Source organism: Phlebotomus papatasi, chromosome 2 (assembly GCF_024763615.1).
Source record: "Phlebotomus papatasi isolate M1 chromosome 2, Ppap_2.1, whole genome shotgun sequence".
NCBI lineage: Eukaryota > Metazoa > Arthropoda > Insecta > Diptera > Psychodidae > Phlebotomus > Phlebotomus papatasi.
In genome coordinates, this window is record NC_077223.1 from 637,112 (window position 1) to 658,321 (window position 21,210).

General features: G+C 34.1%; 2 protein-coding genes across 2 annotated transcripts in view; both read right to left on the minus strand.

Annotated features, from left to right (window-relative positions):
• Positions 1-2,165: 2,165 nt before the first annotated feature.
• Positions 2,166-2,900, minus strand: LOC129802071 (odorant receptor 33b-like). Its single transcript, XM_055847631.1, has 2 exons — positions 2,671-2,900; positions 2,166-2,602 (listed from the first exon to the last, which is right to left on the minus strand). The coding sequence occupies exons 1-2, from the start codon at positions 2,890-2,892 to the stop codon at positions 2,543-2,545; spliced, it is 282 nt and encodes a 93-aa protein (XP_055703606.1). The 5' UTR covers positions 2,893-2,900; the 3' UTR covers positions 2,166-2,542.
• A 3,984-nt stretch (positions 2,901-6,884) lies between these two features.
• The window catches only part of LOC129802072 (pro-interleukin-16-like), a 32,898-nt gene continuing 18,572 nt past the window's right edge, over positions 6,885-21,210 (minus strand). Inside the window, exons 3-6 of the mRNA XM_055847633.1 lie at positions 17,306-18,204; positions 15,451-15,903; positions 7,463-7,715; positions 6,885-7,403 (exon numbers count right to left, since the gene is read on the minus strand). Coding sequence (XP_055703608.1) covers positions 7,249-7,403; positions 7,463-7,715; positions 15,451-15,903; positions 17,306-18,204 — 1,760 coding nt within the window. The 3' untranslated portion in view covers positions 6,885-7,248. The remainder of the gene's footprint in view (positions 7,404-7,462; positions 7,716-15,450; positions 15,904-17,305; positions 18,205-21,210) is intronic.

The following is a 21,210-nucleotide window of genomic DNA, read 5'->3' on the forward strand; positions in this document are numbered from 1 at the left end:
AATCAATACCTGAATGAAGAATGAAGCCACAGAATGAAAGAGATGCAACACAAACATTAATTAATGTACGTGGACCGAAATTTGACAATGTTTCATATTTTTAATAAAAGCACCAAAGCGTCATAGCTTTGTGAAATGTTCAGACCTAGGAGTACCAACCGTGAGAAATGATATTGACACTGACACAAAAAGCTGGGAAAAAGGATTTTCGGGTAATTTTTGATTCTTTACTTTCAAACAATCCATATAGTTAGGGACGTTAGGAGAATGTTGGAATAGTTCGCACAGAGAGAGTGAATCTTACAATGCGAATTTTCTCTTTTTATTTCAAGTACTGGCCTGATTTTACTAAAAACTTCTGAATGACACTGCGAAGGCATATTTTCCTGTATCTGTAACTCACTGATTGAGAGTTTATTATAGACTGAAACCTAGTTCTTCTGTCAATTTATTTATTGTTCTATCTTAGGTTCAGAAATCAATAAAAGTGTTTCAATGTGTGTTGATAGTAATTATTGCAATTTAACTCAATTTTAAAATATTTAAGGTGGATGCCTCGAATGTCGCCACTACCCCATTTTATGCCTCCTTGAATAAAATGATATATTTTCAATACCATTTTATACTAATATTAGAATAGTCAGAAACACTTTACCAGAAAAGATTAGACCATTTTTGTTTTTTTCCCTATTATTTTATATGCAATAACATCAGGATTATTTTACAACCATCCTTTAAACCTTATAAAGAGAATAAAAAGATCAAAACTTCGGTCTAAAACGATTTAATGTTAAAACAGACAGTAGATATTCAAATTTGAAACCTTTTTAAGAGTAACCATCCATACATTATTGTGATGGAGATTTGAGTAATGACCGAATAAATAAGATCGCAAGTACAAGCTGCCGAGATGAGGTATCTGAGGGTGGTTAAGGGAATCACTCGTCGAGATCGAGTAAGGAATGTGGCCTTTCGTGAAGAGCTAAGAGTCGATGAGTTGCCTCTTCGTGTTGAGAGATGACAACTCCGATGGTATGGTCATGTTCGATGCATGAATGAAGAAAGATTTCCCGGAAAAGCTATGTAAGCCATTGCGAGGAGACTTGGACCTCGGAGCAGACCTAGGACATGGTGGCTGAATCAAATTCAGGATCTTGCCTTGAGTCGTCTTGGGATCGGCTTCGAACACCTTTTCAAAGTAGCAGAGGATCGACAGACGTAGGCGGTAACGTTTGTATCCTAAGTGCCTTGACAGACCTGGGAAGTGCCTTAGGATTGAACTCGAATATCTTCCTAAAATGACGGAGGATCGACAAGCGTGGGCCGCTAAACTCGATCTCATAGGTCTGCGAGCCCAATAGGAATAAGCAGTTGACAATGATAATGATGATTCCTTTAATGAATATGACCTAATAGGAATATATTTATAAGTCAGTCTTAAGACACACACTTCGTGACAAAAATTGAGATAAATCTATTAAATAAATATGGGAAAAATATGAAATGTTCAAAGTCAGAGTATATTTGAAGCTTGAAAGCCGTCCACTATGGATTTCCCGAGCTCCCACAGTTTCTCGAAAAATTGATGGATCCCTGATTTGGATTTCCCTATGACATACATTCAAATATTAGACCTATCGTCTATGTGTACATACACAGGAGTATTTGATGAGAATACTAAAGTTAGAAACAGATGTTTGAATTGTGTTACTTGCAATTATTTTAATCTTACCCAATTTAAAAATATTTATGCATTTACCATAAAAGTAGGTCAGATCCAGCACAGCACACAGGGGCGTCATAATTGTTGCTGATGGGCTTTAAAATCAGAAAAGACATTTGTTCTCTTTTTTTTTATTTGATATTATTGACAATCATCTAAATTTCTCTGGTCCTAGGTGAGATTTCGTCTGATCAGTCAGTTGCTAATTCATTCGATGATATAACGATTTACAGTTTCGGCAAAGGCAACAAGTCATTTAATTAGTAGTAAATCAAAATAAAATTAAAATTGTTTTTTTTTTAACGTGAGTCTGAAATACTCTTTTCAAGATATAAGACAGATCTAGTTGTGGTTATGTACCAAGAATTTTTATTCTGTGGTTTGATAAAGTGATTTTCAAATATTTATTACAGATTGTGTTAATTCCTTGGCGGGTAATTAGTAGACAATTCGGTTTGGGAAAAATGTACCCTTCCTGCATCTCACTAGAAGATATTGAGCATTAAAAGGCTTTAAATAACATTAAATAATTCTCTTTATTTTGATACAGGGGGTAGAGGGGCATCTTTATAAATGGTTTTTAAATAGAAATGAACTTTACCATGACACAACTCAGCTCGGTAAACCAACTAGTTTTGGAAATAGAAAAAAAAAATCCCAATTTCAAAGCTACTCAAAGGTACCCCATTTCAAAGATGCCCCACTACCCCTATCGAGAAAGCGGAGAAAAAATTCTGCTACCAGGCCGACCGAGTTTTATTAGTGATGACGGCTTAGTAATCTGAATGCACAACGACGTACGTATCTTTCATCCATATTTTACTCGTATGCGTACAGCGTGAGAATGAGAGTAGACCAGGATAAGGCTATCTTTAGAATCTGCAAAAACAGAAGTGACAAACATTTATATCAAACCAAAAAAAAAAATTAAATTTTTAAATTATTACCTGAACAAATGTGTAGATATTAACATTGTACATTCCGCCGGCTTTCATTCCGTAGGCCTTTTGAGTTACTCCCAGGATAATCATAAAGGACTTTCGGTCCTTCAAATTCATATCGTACCAATTAGTTGAGTACAGCACTGTCGTTAGTCTTTCCATTTTGATCGTGATGAATTCACCAAAGAAACAGTATAGAAACGTTTGAATAAATGCTGTAGATGCCATTATGTAGCCATCAGGAATCGTAGGATTCAAACGAATTAAAAAGAATACTCCAAAAATAATAATTCCACTTGATAGAAACTGAATAAGGAGTGAAATTGACATAATATTGTTCAAGCGATTAATATTGTCGACTACGTCACAATATCTAATTATAAAAATTTTTAGAAAATCAGAATTTTCCTGAATTTTCTCTTTGTTCGAAAAGATGTAGTCAAAAAGAATGTCACAGGCTGACATAATTCCGAAGCCAAAGAAAACCATACCAGAATCGTTGAAAACGATAAATGAAATTGATAATGCAGGAAAAATGAATTGTAGGAGAAGCATAATTTCTGAAGAGTAAGAATAATTATTCGGAATAAAAGGGACATGAAAAATAACTTTCGATTCTCCTGCTAGTGCATTTGCAGTTGAAAGGACTAGAAGTGCTACAATCATACATACGCTTAGTATTCTGAAATAGATTAATGTTTTTATAATAATGAAACTTAAAAAGCTAAAATTAAAAAAAAATCTTTACTCACTTGAAACAGATTAGCCAAGCATTACTTAACTGAACCAGATGTTTCTCAGAAATATCTCTCAATTCCTTATTCTCAAGATAGTTCTGAAGGGACTCTACCTTATCCAGTAGCTTCAGTAAGTTGCTTCGGTGGTACCGCATTAAAAGTGTTTTCAAAATTATTTGAACATGTGCCATAAAATACATTAAGGATATCATAAGATTCCTTGTAACGCATCCATCGAAGGTATTTCCAATGTAAGTCAATAAAAACACAATGGCCAATGCTGAACAGATTAGGGGAGCCCTAATCAACATACGATAACGAAACGTTTCGTTTGTCACGAAATTAGATGCAAATGAAATTCCTAGTTTTAGCCTTAGTTTAATTTGGTTAAGAACTTCCAAATGACGTTGCGAAGGCATATTTTCTGTGATGTAACTCACTGGGAGCTTTTCTAAAGACTAAAACTGTTTTTATTTGTCTACGATTTATTTATTACTTTTATGAGAAAATCGCAATTAAAAACAGATGTTTTAATGTTAGTCAACAGTAATTTTACATATTGAGAAAATCACGACAGAGTTCCTGACAATAAAAAAATAAACGCTGACATATTACTGAACTTTTGAACGGCAATGCGCCCATCGTCAAATAGAAGAGAAATAGCTCAGTGTAAAAAAATTATTCCAGAGTTTTCGGTGCAAGCACCTCTTTCAGACGCTGGCTCTGAAGGGAATATTCCTGTTCAAAAGGATGTCATTGGATATAAAAATCTACACAGAGAATCTTCTATTTTATAAATTTCTTCCTATCAATAATTTTCTTTTACTTGGCGCGATGATCAGGTTTTCCTTGTGCGGGAAAGTAAATTTTAACCTTCCACGGACAATTAACTAGATTTGGTAGTTTGGATTAAGTTTTGGATCGTTACATAGAGAGAAATCCTAATGTAACTTTCATAAAATTCCGAAATTCTGATATTAATTTATACAATATTTAACAATAACCATCTTCATTTTGGTTTATAAAAACAGAAATTCCTGAACTTATGACTTTTAGATGTAATATTTCAACGAGTTCAAAAGCTCTTTTGCTTCCTTTACTGGTTCCGGATAAATCATTTAAAGGTTCGCTCAAAGAAGCTTAGGGCGCAATTGATTTTTTTTAATAAAAATAAATTATCGATTTATTTACAGGTTCAATATTACTTCATTAACTTATGGAACCGATTCGATCTTATGCCTTATAGACACAATTACGACTTAAACCAAAAGACGGCTTAAGTACTTACTTACTTAACCGGCGCTAGAACCAATTGCTGGTCTTGGCCGAACGTCCCGTTCCATCTCTTTCACTCCTACCGATCATGTAAGCACTTCTAGAGAAAACGTAAAGAGATATAGACAAACGGTTTTCAACCGAGATTTCATCCGATATAATCGAAGGTCCGATTAATCGAATAATCGATTAATGGAAAATAGATTTTCGAATATTCGATGTGGAATATTTCGAAATCTAGATGAGGCTTCCAACGATGGGTTGCACTGCTTCCTCGTTGTTCCCTGACCTGAGCTATAATCAAAAATGTTTTAACCAGGCTGCATTTTTGGTGTTTATGAAACGACTTACTTAACCAAAACTACAAACAACTACTAGTTTTGGCCTAACTCAGGATCCTAAGCTCTGGCAAGTTGCCTGAAATTTGAAGCCACTTTCTCACACTTCGATTTAAATTTATATTAGATTTTTTTGGAACTCGCGACCATTACGCTAAATATCTAAAAATTGAGAAGTTTTTTCGTATTATAAGATCCCTTACCGCGTCGAAGGATAAATATACTAAACTTTTGTTTAATTTCCTCTGAGCACTGTGAGCTGAGTCCGAGATGAATTTAGGGAATTAACTTCAAATAGCTCCATATAAAAAAGTCAACTTGCTACGTGCTTGTCAGGGCCCATTTCCATACGATTCTGTTACGCGCCACCGTTTTCGAATATCGCACTTCTATTGAGCTGGCGTCCTGGTCCACGCCGACTGGTCGGCCTCGTTTCGTCAAAGCTTAGAGTCCGCCTCTAAAGACTTTCTAGGCTGAGCCGTTCTCGTCTTTGCAAACAATATGACCCGGCCGCCGGAGCATATTGCTGTGTATTTGCTTGACGACAGTTACCTTTCGATAGCGCTCATCTCATACACCTAATAGTTCTATAGGCTTCGAAGTCGTTCCTCCTCATAATACGTGACCAGATTTTGCCGTAAAATCCTCTTCTCAAAAGCATGTAAGAGTTAGCAATTCTATTTGCTGAGGACCCAGATCCACGTTTCAGACGAAACCGTGAAGATCGCGGGATCATAGTCCTATGCAGTAGTACATTAGGATTAGTCTTTATGTCTAAGGTTTCGGATAACTCTTAACCCATTCAGTCAATGTACCTGAAATACTTGAGATAGAATGTTCAACAAAGAGATTATTACAAATAAAACAAAATTTTTCCTAATCCTCAATTAAGTTGCTATTTATAAGCAAAAACATTAGTTTTCTCTTTGTTTCTTTGTTAAATCTTACCATCTAACGATACCGTTGTTGTTTTTTTTTTTTAGTGATTATTTCAAAAAAAAAGCGCCCCAAAGTTCTATGTATATTCGTGAGAGTGTCAAAATTTTCAACTGGGAACGCCTGTATCTAGACAACTGAGTGACCTAGGTCGGATTATATATATTCTGAAAAGGTCTTGGCATCAGTTATAACATACTAAAATTTTAGCTCATTCGGTTGAATTTTAGCTTTGACAGTTATTCTATTATTAAAAAAGCAGCATTATTAAAATTAGAGAAAATATGCCATTTATCAGTCTTTTTGAGCCACATAATCCCTTGTATTACCTATTCAATTTCAAACAAAAGATTTTCGACTTACTTTTCTGAAAATTTCTGAGTGTTTTGCTCAATAATTTTCTTAATCATTGTAATCCAATGGTCCTCAAAGGGACAAAAAAAATTCAAACTTGAGCAGGACAACTACTCTGAGAGAAATCCGAAAAAGTTAAAATAACATTCCGGAAATGTTAATTTTACCCTGCAGTATTGATCCAAAATCAGCGTAAATATTACCCTTGTTAGGTGTATTAGGAGTTAAAATTACCCTTTTTCATGTTAATTTTACACTTAAAAAGGTGTAAAATTAACATTAAAAAATGTTGATATATTTTTACACCTAAAAAGTATTATGGTTCTGAGGAAAAAAAGTTAATCGCGCCCTCTTTTTTCTCAGTGTAACCAACGATTTTACTGAATCGATCATTAAAATCGATAAGCAAAAATATTCTAATAGCACTGCCTTGCGAGTGTCGTTTTAAGTTTAGCAGAATTCAGCTGAAAATACATATTTTCTTCAGCTGAACTGAAATCGATTAGCATTTAATGTTCGCTGGGTAAATTAGAATGGTAATTTTAAATTACGTAGTCCCTTCAATCCACGAAAAAAAGACTTTTGTTTCAAATTCAGTATAATATTTTACTTTCTGTATAAAAGTTGTAGTTGCTTTTTTTTAGAATAATGGTAAATTTGTCGTTGGTTGTTGTATTAATTAAAAATTTATACATTTGGTCAGGTTATTTGGTTAACAATATATTTTTTTGTCTGGAATTTAAAAAAAGAGTTGTCACACAAGTGAAAGCAGAATTTTTACGAAAAAAGCGCTATGTACATGAAGGTTTGAAAAAAATCACAGATAAACGTAAAAAATAAAAATATTAATGAATTGTGATTAATGTAGCGATTAAAATTGTAAAGATAACCTATTAACTCAATATACTGTGATTTAGATGGATTGAATCGGGATTTCAGTTGGTTCATGTCCTCTGAGAACTTTCAGGGGATCGTTTTGGCTGCCGACGTCCCAGCAGCATCACAACATCGCCAGTCTTGATGGACTTGAATACATCAATGGCTTCCTGATGGGAAAGTCCTTGGAGACTCTTTCCATTCACAGATAGAATTTCATCTCCTGGAAATTGAGTAAAATATTAACTGACATATTCGATAAATTCTTAATAGACAATTTACCCTCTTTGAGTGTTCCTTTCTCAGCTGCCTGGCCATGACTATAAATTGTCTTCACGTAGATCCCAATAGCTCCCTTGGGTGAATCCTTTCCTCCAACAATGGAAAATCCAAGTCCTTTGGCGCCATTTCCCTTGCAAAATTTTGCTTGGCGGATGGTAAAGCCATTTCCTCCACGAGGAAGTGTACAGAATTTGCTTTCTTCTGCTTCCGACAGCTCTGAATTCAATTCTCTGTCGGCCAAACATGCGACAGACTGCAAAATAGAGATATTATATATTATTAATCAACAATAAATTTGCAAAATAGGACGTATTTGGATTGAAAGTTGTGTTTCTGTGTCATTAGTTTTACGTTAATTTCCCCGAATTCGGAAATGAAGAAAGCACGAAGATGTCAATTGAATACTTAATTGAAATCCTGGGTATTTTGAAATATCCAATAATCCAAATTAGAATTTTGTCTCAGTGTCCCAGCTTTGCGAAATAATCGAATTCTTGAATTAAAATCTATATCCGTCTATTTAAAAGGAAGTAAGTTCTCAAGGGATTGAATAATTTTTCTTTAAAGTGTAATGCTTCACAACCAATTTACTCCGATTCGTATATCATCTCAAAATTTCTAGAAAATAATTTTGTTGACCATTTGAAGTAGATTCATAGATCCTTTCAGAGGTGCCAATCAATGGCGTAGTAAGAGAAGATCAGGGAGAGACCGTAGCCCCTTGCCACTAAACGTTTTAAATAATTTAAAAAAAAAGCACAAAATTGAAAACAATTTTAAACTTTAAGATTCAGCACACGTTAAAGGCGTCTTGTTGAACTTTATGAACTTTCCAAAAAGCCCAAAATCCTTCAATTTTGGTTATTTCGAAAGGAAACCTCGAATGAATTTTTGGAAAGATTTTGCAAAAGCTTTTGATAACATTTTCTTAAAGAAAGCTATTTATTTCGTCTTAGACGAGCTTTTAGGAAATCTCTCAAGCTTGCCTTATTCAAAATAATTAAAATTGTTTTAACATTGAAATTTTTCGACTAATTTTTGCAAGATTTTTGGACAACTTTTTGAGGCATTAGAGAATATTTTCCATTCAATTTTCTGCAAGAAAATAACTTCTTGTTATCCTTCACAAGCTTTCATCTCAAAAAAGAAACTACTAGGTTTAGTAAGTTTGTCAAAACTGGATTTAATTAGTTTAACTTCAGTCCTTATTCCAGATAATTAGATCAGAATATACATCCAAGAAAAGCCCATTTGAAAAGGTTTTAGAGATTTTCTGTGGAAATGTTTTCGTTTTTACTTAATAGTTTCATAGGTTTTATATATATAAAAAAATCGATGTGGAAAAGGATTTATGGTGAATTTTGAACAGAAAACTTATAAAAAAAAATCAAAAAAGTTTCAAATGAAAATTAAGCTATTTTTATCCCTTTTCTTAAAAAAAGAAAAAAAAGGCCAAGAGGCCAGCTTTTCGGAGAGAAGCACAAGAATGAGCTCTTCGTGTATTATCTTTTCCCATGGTATGCGGCCGGGTTAGAAATTTCAAGGTTTTTCTAAAAATCCTAATGTAGAAAGGTCAGTTGCGACTGTTGCGAAATAGGTCATTCAATATGGTTTAACTTTGATATTCGAAAATTCCTGAAAAAAACTGTCCTAGTTAATATTGACGTATGGGGTGTCACCGGAAACCGGAAATCAATATCTTTTACAGTTACAATTCTAGCCATGTCACAGGCTTTCGTAAAAAAAATATTTTTGAAAGTATTCCAGAAAGATACATCAAATACCGAATTACCGGATACTTTACCGATTAAGTCGGATTGAAAATTTCAAGACCTTCCAAAAAACCCAAATTTAAAGAAATAGATTGAGAAATAGATCCCCTAAAGTGGTTTAACTTTGACCTTCGAAAATTCGATATTGATATATTTTTCGATCATAAGTGTCTATGGACGAAATATTCAATTTTCCTACCTTCAAAACATATTCGATAATGAAAAAAAAATCTAGGAGACGTTTTCGAAATAAGCCAAAAAAATGGTTTTGGAGGAGAATTAGGAGAATGAGTCGAAAAGGGAAAAAACGTCAAAAGAAATTTTTTTAATGGGGAGTCATCAAAGACCGGAAGTCGATATCTCTTACCGTTTAAGGTTCAGATAAGTTAAAATAGAAGTGGATCATATAACTGCTCACTTTGAATTCCAGCATCAAAACAAAAGCTTATCTTTAAAAAGAGATGAAAATGTTTATCAATTGTTCGAACTACTTCGAATCATCAAAATCGGTTAAAAATAATGCAATTTATGCGATTTTTTCATGTAAAATCAAAAGTCTACAACCTTTTTGATTTAAGATCATTTCTTGTAGGCCATAATTCTCAATCTTAAATGCGATATCTCCAAGAAAGGCTAATCAGATCCATGAGAACGTTTTGAATTGAATCTGTGTCTCAATCCGTAAAAATCATCAAAATCTATAGAACAAGGAACAGAATTTCCTCAAAGAATAGTTTCTCAGTAGATTTTTTTCCAAAATACTTAACGATTTAAGGTCCTAATGGAAAATTTGTTTGGTTTCTTAATCAGCTTGGATGAAAATTGTGTATTTTCCGATTTCTCGAGAAAACAACTTGTTCTTTAACGTTGAAAAAGGTTTTTTTTTTTCGAGGAGAGTCCTGCAAAAGTATTCTTAGAATTGGCATAATTTCAAACTTGAACTCCTCTTACTTTAATCCTGGCTACGTCGTTGATGTCAAATATAACGAAATCGGTTTCAAAATACGGGAAAAACGCTTTCTATTTTCTAGAGCCATTAACCTTTAACTCCGAAAAATTGCTATTAGGAATGATTTAACAGTTTTTCCGTATATCGTCATTTGGACTGGCAATTGTTATAACTTCCTCAACAATATCACAGATCAAACAAGAATTTCTGATTTAAGTAAAGAGTAAGTTACGACAATTTCTGATCCAAGCGACGATTTAAAAAAATATTTAAAAAAGAAACACTCTCCCTTCCATTTAACTTATAGATCGGTGAGGTTTCAGAAGGTGATTTTTTATCACAATCTCTAATTTATAATAATCATTTGTCCAAATAAAACCAAAAGGGCGACAGTTAACTAATTTAACACAGTTAATACAACCACAGTTGAACATTTATTAAATATGCAAAAATAAACAAAAAGAAAAACATCTTAAATTAAATGTGATGAAAGATAAGAAATAGTAATTTTTACTTAACACCTCTCAGCTGATTTATAGACCTAAAACCGCCCATACAAATGCCACTGACCTAATTTAATTTGAATTTAAAATTTTTATCGTGTGATCAAAATCTGTATCAGAGAAAGAAATCAAAACGACCTATCGAAGCTTTAATTCATGTGAACCATGCGATTTTGTCATTTTTGAATATTGTCACGTAATGTTGGAAATTATGACCAAGTTCCCAGTGTATTTAATATTTTTGCCAGTATTTAAAATTCATCAGAGAAGGTGTCGATTAGCGCACTTGCTTACTCATCGTGCAAAATTGTTGGAAGGATGAATTTGTCACGTAATGTATTGAAAATACTCGAAACAAACACCCACAACAATTGTCCAGAAAAAGAAACAACATCGACAGCCCAAGAGTTCAATGAAACTTTTATTGAGAATTCATTTTGGATTTGGATGGCTTTGCACTTCTTGCCTCTTCTGTTGGTTAAATTTTGCATCTTGTGAATAAATTGAACAAGTGATTGAACTTTAGTGGTAATTTCCGGACACCATGTGGACGCATAGAGAATTATTTATGTTTAAGATCAACAAGCACTCAAGTAATGTTTTCATTAGGAATGTTCAATTAGTCAAGTGTTTTCTTATCGTTTAAGAAAAATTCCGGAATGTAACTCAGTTATAAATCACAGCTAACGTAATGTAATGAAATTTTGCTTTATTAATGATACGTCATATGAAAATGTTATTTTTAATACAGTCAAGTGTGCTAATCCGGGCGCTTCGCTATCTGGATCGTTTCGGCAAATGATACGAATGTATTTTTGAGGTAGGGGGAGGTGGGGCTACATTGAGCTGTGGGGCTACATTGTTATACGATTTTTTCTCATATTTCTTATGACAACTGAGTATTAAGATTATGTAATTTGGATACACAAAATAATTGTGGATCTAAATAAAATAATTGTAAGGCGCAGCTTCATTTAGAACTAGGCGAAAAAGTCGTATAACAATCTAGCCCCACAGCTCAAAGTAGCCCCACCTCCCCCTATAGCATCGAAGGCACGAGTTCGAGTATTTCGCATAGCATGGGACGCTTCTCTATCTCTTTTTGCAGTAAAGCTTATTGTCCTGAAAGTGTTCAACTTTTTGAATTCTTTTTCTATGTCAGTAGAGCTTGCATCTTAACCGTTTTTATCAAAAATGAACTTAATTGAAAGGCCTTGGGATTACTAATAGAACATCACTCTTAAACCGTATCACTACCGATTCATATCGGTAAAGTATCGAACAGCTCTGAAATACGAGACTGCTACAATCACTTTTCCTTTTAACGAAATATTTAAGAACATAACAAAATGTATAATTATTCTGAAATATCATCCCAATTAAAAATCGTAAAATCTCTAAATCATGCTAGCATTTATCCTGACCTCTTACAAGAAATGAAAGAAATGAAAAACGAAAACAATAAAGAGGAAAACAAAAATTCTTGGTGGGTGGCAGTGAGAAAGGTTTTAAGTGTCAATATCAACGAAGAAGCTCAAATTCTCTTCTCTCAAAAAAAATTATTATCGCATTCAGCAATTTATTCGGACATTAAATAAAACTTGCGTGGGTGAATATTTTTAATCGCGCGCAATTAATCATAAGCAACTCTCGAAGTGAACCACTCTCCATGGCCTAATCAGCAAAATTTGCTTCGAACACCTAATAAATCTCTGTATTGCCATTGAATTTTTCGCATTTAAATTTTCTATGTTATTTCCCGCGTGCAAATGGTTCTCAGACATGTTTTTCCTCGCACAAAGTAGAAAAAAATTAGAATTCCATCTAATCAATGATCACTCTTCTGAATCTGGTGGTTTGCTAACAAGATTTTGAAGAGGCGTTCCCCGCCCGTTTTTTGTGTAGGCATCAAAAATGTTACTTAATTACGTAAATCACCCAAGAAAATACTCTCACTAAAGCAAATTGTAGCTCTAATACATCGTCGATATTGTCATGGATTAAAAATCTTTTGCATTTTGATGCGGAATTTCATGTTAGAGGCTCCAACATCAATTGTCCAAATGTGTCAACTTTAACAATTGTGACTCTCCACAGCTGCGATTTCCCATTAAGATTTGTTAAATGTTTAACACTAGAAATGGTAGTACATGCCTAAACCTTTTGCACATTTGTCAAATCATGGAGAATTTCACTTTATATTTTTTTTATGCATAACAATACCATAAATTCCATAATTCTTTGCAGAAATGTGCACAAGTTACGATTTAATATTCATTGATTTTATGTAAAACGAAACGACTATTCACAAGTGGAAATCCCATTAATATCCAAATATTGTTTCTTTTATTGCTAGACTTTTGGGATTGGTTTATAAACCAAAAACCCAATGATAATCCCAGATAAGCTTATAAAGTAGTGACTAATATTATTTTTTGATATAATGCAAAAGGCGTGGAAATCCGAATTATGTTTTGAATTTTAAATACAAAAAATCACGTTCGGCAAACTATTTATACGATTCATACCTTCCCTCAGTAACATTTTTTTTACCAAATCAAATATTTAAATTGAAGAAAACGTAAATCCCATTCTTGATAATCATACTTGTATGATTATAATACATCCCATTATAATTATTTAGTATAACTAAATAATTTTCAACGAAATCCCTTGATGAATATGAGAAAGAAAACTGGTATGGGGAAAATTAACGTAAAGTTTTCGTAAGTACACTTACCATTGGTAAGTTGTAAGAAAGATTAGTGTCATTATTATGAATAAGATATTCACTTGTTTTGATCGTTTTCGAAAGAATAAAACAACATGCGAATAATGTTGCTATTCCAATGAAAAATGGACATGTTTTTTATAAATTTTACTGTTCTCAAAGGTTTCTACTTAATCGATTTTCCTTTGTGTTGGATCCTGTCTCGACTGTTTTTCCCAGTCCTCGTTGTGTTTCAAACCACCAAATAGTCGATACAGGAACTAACGCAAAGAAAAGTCGGTAATGCAAAAGCGTTTGAGAACAGTTAGAGGTAAGACTTTCTGGCTGTGCACACACTGGTTTCGAACACTTCATATTTCTTCCCCATATTTCTTTAATGAATTTGATCTACACGGAAAAAAAATATTTTGTAAAATTTCTCGTAAATGTTTGTGAAACCCTATAGCGCAGACTTACGAAATGCTCGTAAATCGTATAACCCACAAACAAGTTCGTAAAATTTTGTACTTTTTTCACAAACATTGTTCGTAACATGATCATTTGACAAACATTTTTTTGTAATTTTACAAACATTTGTTCGTAAATGTTCGTAATATTTTATCATTTGTTCGTATTTGTTCGTAAATTTTGGCCAGACAAACAAAAAATTACGAACAAATAAGAACAAATAGCAAAATTTTACGAACATTTACGAACAAATGTTTGTAAAAGTACAAAAAATGTTCGTCAAATAATCATTTTACGAACAATGTTTGTGAAAAAAGTACAAAATTTTACGAACTTGTTTGTGGGTTATGTGAGTCACGAGCATTTCGTAAGTCTACCATAGGACTTCACAAACATTCACGAATTATTTTACAAAAATTTTTTTTCTGTGTATTTCTCAGGAATTCCTCAACAATTTGTTTTTTTTTTTACTATTTAACTAAGTAAACTAGTTTGGTCCAAATGTTAAAATTTTATCCGAGTTTAGAAAAAGTTGTTTTTTTTATTTAATTTGCATCGGATTTTCTATTATTTCTTTAAATTTTTTAATAAAAATTAAAATTAAAATGGTTAAAAAAACTATTAAAAAATAGTTAAGTTATATCATGATCTAAAAGAAAAGGAAAAAAAATTGTTAGGTAAATTCAGCACGTAGCGACCACGAAGACTGAACCAAAATAAAATGATCCAAAAATTTTGTCAAAAGAATGTTATATACCGATTTGACAAAACCTGTTCTTACATTTAAGATGGAAAAATATCCTTTTTACAAACTTTTCTCGTTAATTTACCAAGACGTTTGTATCAGGTAGTTTATTCAGCTTAAAAATGCATTTGCATGCATTGAGGAAATACACATTTCTTAAGTATCCGACTTTCCAAATTTTACCCTATACAAGAATTTTTAATCAGCAAACAAGTAGAACACTTCCAACCTTAATACTTACTCTTTGATAATGAACTAATACGAAACAATAAAATGCAACAATATTGTTAACTGTGTTATCTCTCTTGCATTTAGTATCCAATTTCCTCTAATCTCATTAATTATTTCTATTAAAAATATTTATGCTCCACTGAAAATGCAAAGTCGTTGTTCCATCGAGCAGAGAAAAGAAACAATTTGTGTGCTAATTGTAACTATTACCGAACTTTTTAAGATACCACATTGATGTAATGAGACTGACCTCGTGAATGAGTCATGGATTGATGAGCCCCCGGAATGCCCATATAAAACGCCCGCTCTAGAATCAAATTAATCAATATGAGCATTCCAATGGCCCATTTTTATACAAATACTGACCACAAGATTGCCGGCATTTTAATTGAATTCTGGGAAACAATTCCCCATTGAATATTAATCATCCTATGGAGTAGCATCTTAATTGTTGGCTTTGGATAAGAGGAAGAATACTGTGCACAGTAGGAATGTGTCGCCTTAAGCCCATTACGTCCACTTGCCCGTTCAATTATCACTTGCATCATATTCTCTTGAGAGATTGAGAAAGTGTGTCTGACAATGTGAAAGTCATTTAAATGGACGTTACCTGCTTGGATTTCCGGTCACGGTTGGGTGGTTTTGGTGCTTCCTGCTGGTTCTTCTGGGCCCTCCTAACCGGTGGCGTAGGCGTCCGCCCTACAACCGTGTCACTCTTTGTCGTGGCGACGATTGTGCTTGGTCGCTTCTTCTGGGCACTTCCGTTGACAAGTGTGACAGGTTTTGGCGGCAACTGTTGCTGACCCATCAACTTGTTGATACGCTCAAAGAAACCCACGGATTCTCGGCTACGTGTCGTCCCGTTCTTCAGCGGTGAGTGACTCCGCGGCCGTATGCGAACCTTGAGGCCACCATCAGTCGGAGGATTCTTCTGGACACCCGGTGTCTGACTTACACGACCGCCAATGGCGAAAATTGGTCTCTTGGGCGTTGCAGAGACTGGTAATTTTGTAGCAGATGATTGTGGTGGCTTCTCATGCAATCTACTGGGCGGTTTTGCACCCTTCAGAGACATATTGCAGTAACAAGTCAGATAGGGTTTAAAATGTACAAGATGGGAGTGATTCTTGTGTTATCAAATAAATAAAGCATTTTCTCGTATTTCAAATTAAACTACCCGGCTATCACATTAAGTACTTAATAATCACTTAATTTAATGCAAGGCCTTAATTTAAAATCGTTGAACAACTAATTGCTTATCAAATGAATAAATAAATACTGAGACGTTTTTTTCTTGGGTAGTTTTTTACGCAGTACACTCAGTCCCGGCATTAAGTCCTTCGGGATTATGCACCTGACGGAATTATGCACACACAATTATGCAAATTTGCCTACCATCGGGAGTCAATTTATGAAATCATTTTTGAAATACGCCTGAATGCATACTATGTTGCTACGCGGGAAATTTGAAAACATTTTGCTACTTTTTCAGAACAAAATTTTAATTTCTTTTTTTTTAAGGTATTTTTTTATTATTCTAACCATTTATTGAAGAACTCTGGCCATGTACTGTTTGTTAATGCATTTATATTGTTGAATTAGTTGAAACATTTGAATCTTTTTGTTTGAACTACTTTTATCGACTTTTACTCTGAGCGAAATTCGTTCAACGGTCAATTTATTCAAAAGAAAGCCCCTGTAGGTATGCAAATTTTCTCGATGCATAATGCCATTTCGCGCGTTTTTTTTCGGTCCCGAAAATGTGCATAATGCCGGGATCTAGTGTAATTGGATACCCGGAAAATTTCGTATTAAGAACTTTTCGTACCTCTGACATTTCTGAATACCCGGAACATTACGTAAAGCCGGTGTATCCAAAATCCCGAAAATACACAATCAAGAATGGATTAAAATCTTGAAATTGAAAAACTCAAATTGGTCTAAAGTCCAACAGCCAAAATCCCAAAAAGTCAAAATCGAAAAATCCAAAATCCCGAATGATCATAATCCTGAAAGGGACGAATTTATGCAGACGATAAAATATAGAATAATTTTCCAAAATACGGAAAATTTGTTTTTTTGTCTTTTTAAGTGCAATAAAACCTAGAACTTTAAAACCAGTGATAAGCCCAGTTCAGTGAAGCGGAAGAATCGGATCGAGTAAACTGTTTTCGTCGGTCGAAATGAATAAAATTGGTTCGACGCGATTCTTTACCCCCAAAATTCAACTCACAATCAAATTTTCACACATTGCGTGTAAAAAATCTCAGCTACCATAAGCTTATCTGGGTTTAAACAGCGAAACATAATTTCCCGTAAATCTTCTGAGGAAATTTAGAAAGATGAAAAAATGCTTCAATTTCCAAGTTCAATTGAGAACGGACTTTTTTGGATTGATCACAATAAATGTGGCTTGAGTAGGGCTCATTCCCGAGCAAAGTGATTAGGGTTTCTTGGTAAATTACCTTAATCGAAGCACCTTGCATTGATCCTCGAGACACACTTCCGTTCCTCGATGGCGGTGATCGCGTTGGTAATTTCGTGGTCTGATGCTTCCGATCGGGATTCCGTGAACGATCATTGGTGTTCGCGCTGTATGGAAGGGATGAAGGTCCATCGCTCTCTGGAATATCATCAGCATCGTAGGCAGGTGATGGGACATAGAATTGGGATGGTTGAGGAGTCTGGAAGACTTCCTGTACCGACAGAGCTCTTCGTTTCCGGAGGCCGGCATGAAGTCGATTGAATTTATTGCGGAGGAGTTGCTGTACTTCCTGAATTGATGACTTCTGGCCGGGTAATCTCATGGAAGCGGACTTGAAGGTTTTCAGGAGGGGAAATTTGGAGGATTCTTTCTCTTTCACCGGAATGCCACTGTCGCTGTCCATGCTGAAGCTGAGCTTCTTGCGGGGTTGCTGAGGTGTTGTGGATCTCCTTTCGTCACTTGCACTGTAGTACTGAAGCCTTTCCCTGCGACCCATGACTCTGGGAGTTTCGGGCAGGTCTTCATAGCGCTTTACTGAGTACTCCCAATCGTGATCACGCCAAGACTCGGGCCTCAAGCCAATTGGTGGCTTTGTGCTCAATTTATCCGCAACATTTGGCCGGTTAACATTAATATCGCGATACTCTGGGCACCTGTATTTGTCTGCCGAGTCACTGCGGCGCCAGAGATGATTACTCTCGTTGCATTTCCATGTTGTCAGTTGGTCATCTCGTGGTGCAAGGAGAGTATATGAGGATGGAGCATCTGTTAGTATGTAATTAGTGTCGGAATCCAGTGAGGACGGTCCAGATGCTGTTGCCTTAAAGCTGGCACATCTTCTTCGCAATTTCTGCCACTTTTGTGATATACTCGAGGTATCTGCAAAATAAATTGCACTATTGACCAATGAAGTTACTTTCTCAATTATACCACTTTATATCAACCTGCAGCCTGAATTAATTGAACAGAGGTAATGATAATGCACGTGAGATGGAATTTTCAAGCTTCCCTACCCATATTAGCATTTTATACAACGCTCTCACTGCAATAAAGTGTGCTATTTTGAATAAATTTTGTGGCAAAACTGCCATTATGATACCAGCATTTCACATCGGATAAACTCATAACTGAATTCTGTCTTGTCTCGCAGATGCATCATAATGGGAAAGGGAAGAAAAATTGAAATTATGAGAATTTTTTTGCGAATGAGGAAGAGAAAGATTCCAACTACTATATATAGTCACAAATAAGCTTAAATACGAAGAATGGGAGTTATGTCAAAGAAAGTGAAATATTGCATATTTCCCTGAATACAAATTAATTTTGAAGATATAACTTAATTGGAAAGAAATATCTGAATCTCATAACTTCAACAACCTGCAAACTCTGAAAGCATAAAGCATCTCAATAGCGCAATTCAAAACTCTGTAAACTTGTATCGTCAGTCCTATTAGGGTTTCAACCACGAAATTGGTCTTGCATATACGTTTTTAATAAATAATGAACACACATCCACTTATATTACTCGGGAAATTTTTGGTTCTAAATAAATTTAATATAAAAGGAGTAGCAAAGTGTCCTGACTCTGCAGAATGCTCTCGAAATCTTCGTGGTAATTTCGGAAAATTGATCACAATTGATCATGCAATTTTGTTTCGATTAAGGAACTTGTAACTTGATTAAAAAATTCCGGAAAATCCTTTTACGTCATTTTCTACTGTCAGCGATTAACAGATCACTTCCAATTAAAAAAAATAGTAAAAGGCAATCCAATTTAACTTTAGAAAAAAATTAATGTAGTGGTCCATAATAGATTCGAAACCAGTTCAAGTCGGATCAGTCTTATTGTATTGTATTGTATTGTATTGTATTTATTTTTCATTACCATTATCCAAGATTCGGGGTCTTTACAAACAAATCTACAAGAAATACGCTCTAGAGAACTGATCAACCGTTTTGGGGTTTTCGGGATTTTAGGATAAAAATAAACAGAAACCGGTTAAAATTCCTAAAGTCAAAATCCGAAAACAGACAACATTTTAAATGGTTCAAAATCCAGAAAAGCTGATTATCGAATGGGGCAAAATCTGGAAAAAACATGATTCCGCGGATGGTTAAAATAAAATCCAGTATTTAGTAGGGCAAAATCCGGTAAAACCAAGATCCCCAGATAGTTAAAATCGTAAATGGGTCAAAATCCGAAAAAGAAAGATCCCGAATAGTTAAAATCCCAAATGGGTCAAAATCCTGGATTTCTAAAATCTCAAAAAAAACCTTTAGAAGGAGTAATTCTAGGATATTTTTTAATAAGAAAGATATTGTAAAGAAAAAAGTCATATTAATATTGCGAAAGTCTCCCTAGATCTCTAACAGTGTCGCCTAGAGCTCTGAACACAATTAGATGGTCAGACAGCTAGTGCAATCTTCTTTTTCTGAAATCGGCAGATTCGTTGGAAATTGTAAACATAATAAATATCCATGTTATTCCCATGTATTCCAAGTAATATACATTGCTCTCCTAGAAGAGTTCGAGCAATAAAGTTACTGGCTGTATGAATTATGATTCTTTTTATATGCTTTTCAATAATATTCCCATTGCGGCAAAATTAATTATTCCAATTAAAAAAAATTGTTCATTGCGCTTATTTGGCAAAATTTCCAACGTTGATTTATGTTTGAATTTATTGTAAAAATTGAACTTTGTCAGAGGGTAAATAAACATAAATTATAGAATGTAAATTGCTGATAATACTGAAATTATATTGGAAAATGGCAAGGGGTGAATCCCATGGAGAAACCTCGGTCAATTGTACGTAAAACGTTTCAAAAACCTAAATTGAGGAACCCGAAAAATCAAAAACCTTTAACATTTAGGGCAGAATCACATTGACAGTAAAATGCTCACCGTCACCGTCAAAGCCCTCACCGTATTTCGTTGATTTACGCATTTTCATTGCAATTCTTACGCAAATTTTCCATTACGATATTACCTTGTCTCATACTCGGTGGCACTAGGTGAAAATAGTATAAGAAAAATGAATAAATAAAGCGAAAATGCGATAAACGGTGAGCAAAAAAAAACTAGGACTTTTTGCTACAGTTTTTCGAACAGTTTTTTTGCTCACCGTTTATCGCATTTTCGTTTTATTTCTTCAGTTTTCTTATATTATTTTCACCTAGTGCCACCGAGTATGAGATAATGCAACACGTTAATTGAGAATTTGAGTAAAAATTACAATTAAAATGCGTAAATCAACGAAATACGGTGAGAGCTTTGACGGTGACGGTGAGCATTTTACTGTCAATGTGATTCTGCCCTAAAACTGATAATTAGTTACCATTACCGTATTCAACCTGATCCGAACGTATCCGCCTGATTTTCGAAGACTTCTTCTGAAGGGTTTTTGAAAAAAGAAGAAAGAATTTTATAAGAGTATGCCAACAAGTATGGTAACAAAAAAAAACCTTCGTTCAAGTGCGAATTAACCCTTTAAGGACGACTAGGTCACCCGTGACCCATAGAGAAAATAATTTTTCCTGACTACCTGAAGTTATTTCTTTCTAATATTTGTACATAATCACGAAGTAGAAAGATGTAGGAATCTTGTATATATTTTGCAAATCTCCAGCTATTTGCTATATAAAAAATATTTGAGCTCAAAAATAACGAATTTTCAAATTTTCACGTTGGTGCTTGAATTTTAATATTTTTAATATTTCTAATTTTTTTTAAGCAAAAACCTCTTGGGACTAGAATATTTACTCGCACTCTAAATATTCTTTTTATTATTACAAATATATTCAAGTTATTTATCTTTCAAAAATAACAGCGCAAACGAGTAAACAAGTTGTCTGGAAAATTTTGTGCTTTTTTACCTTTAAGGA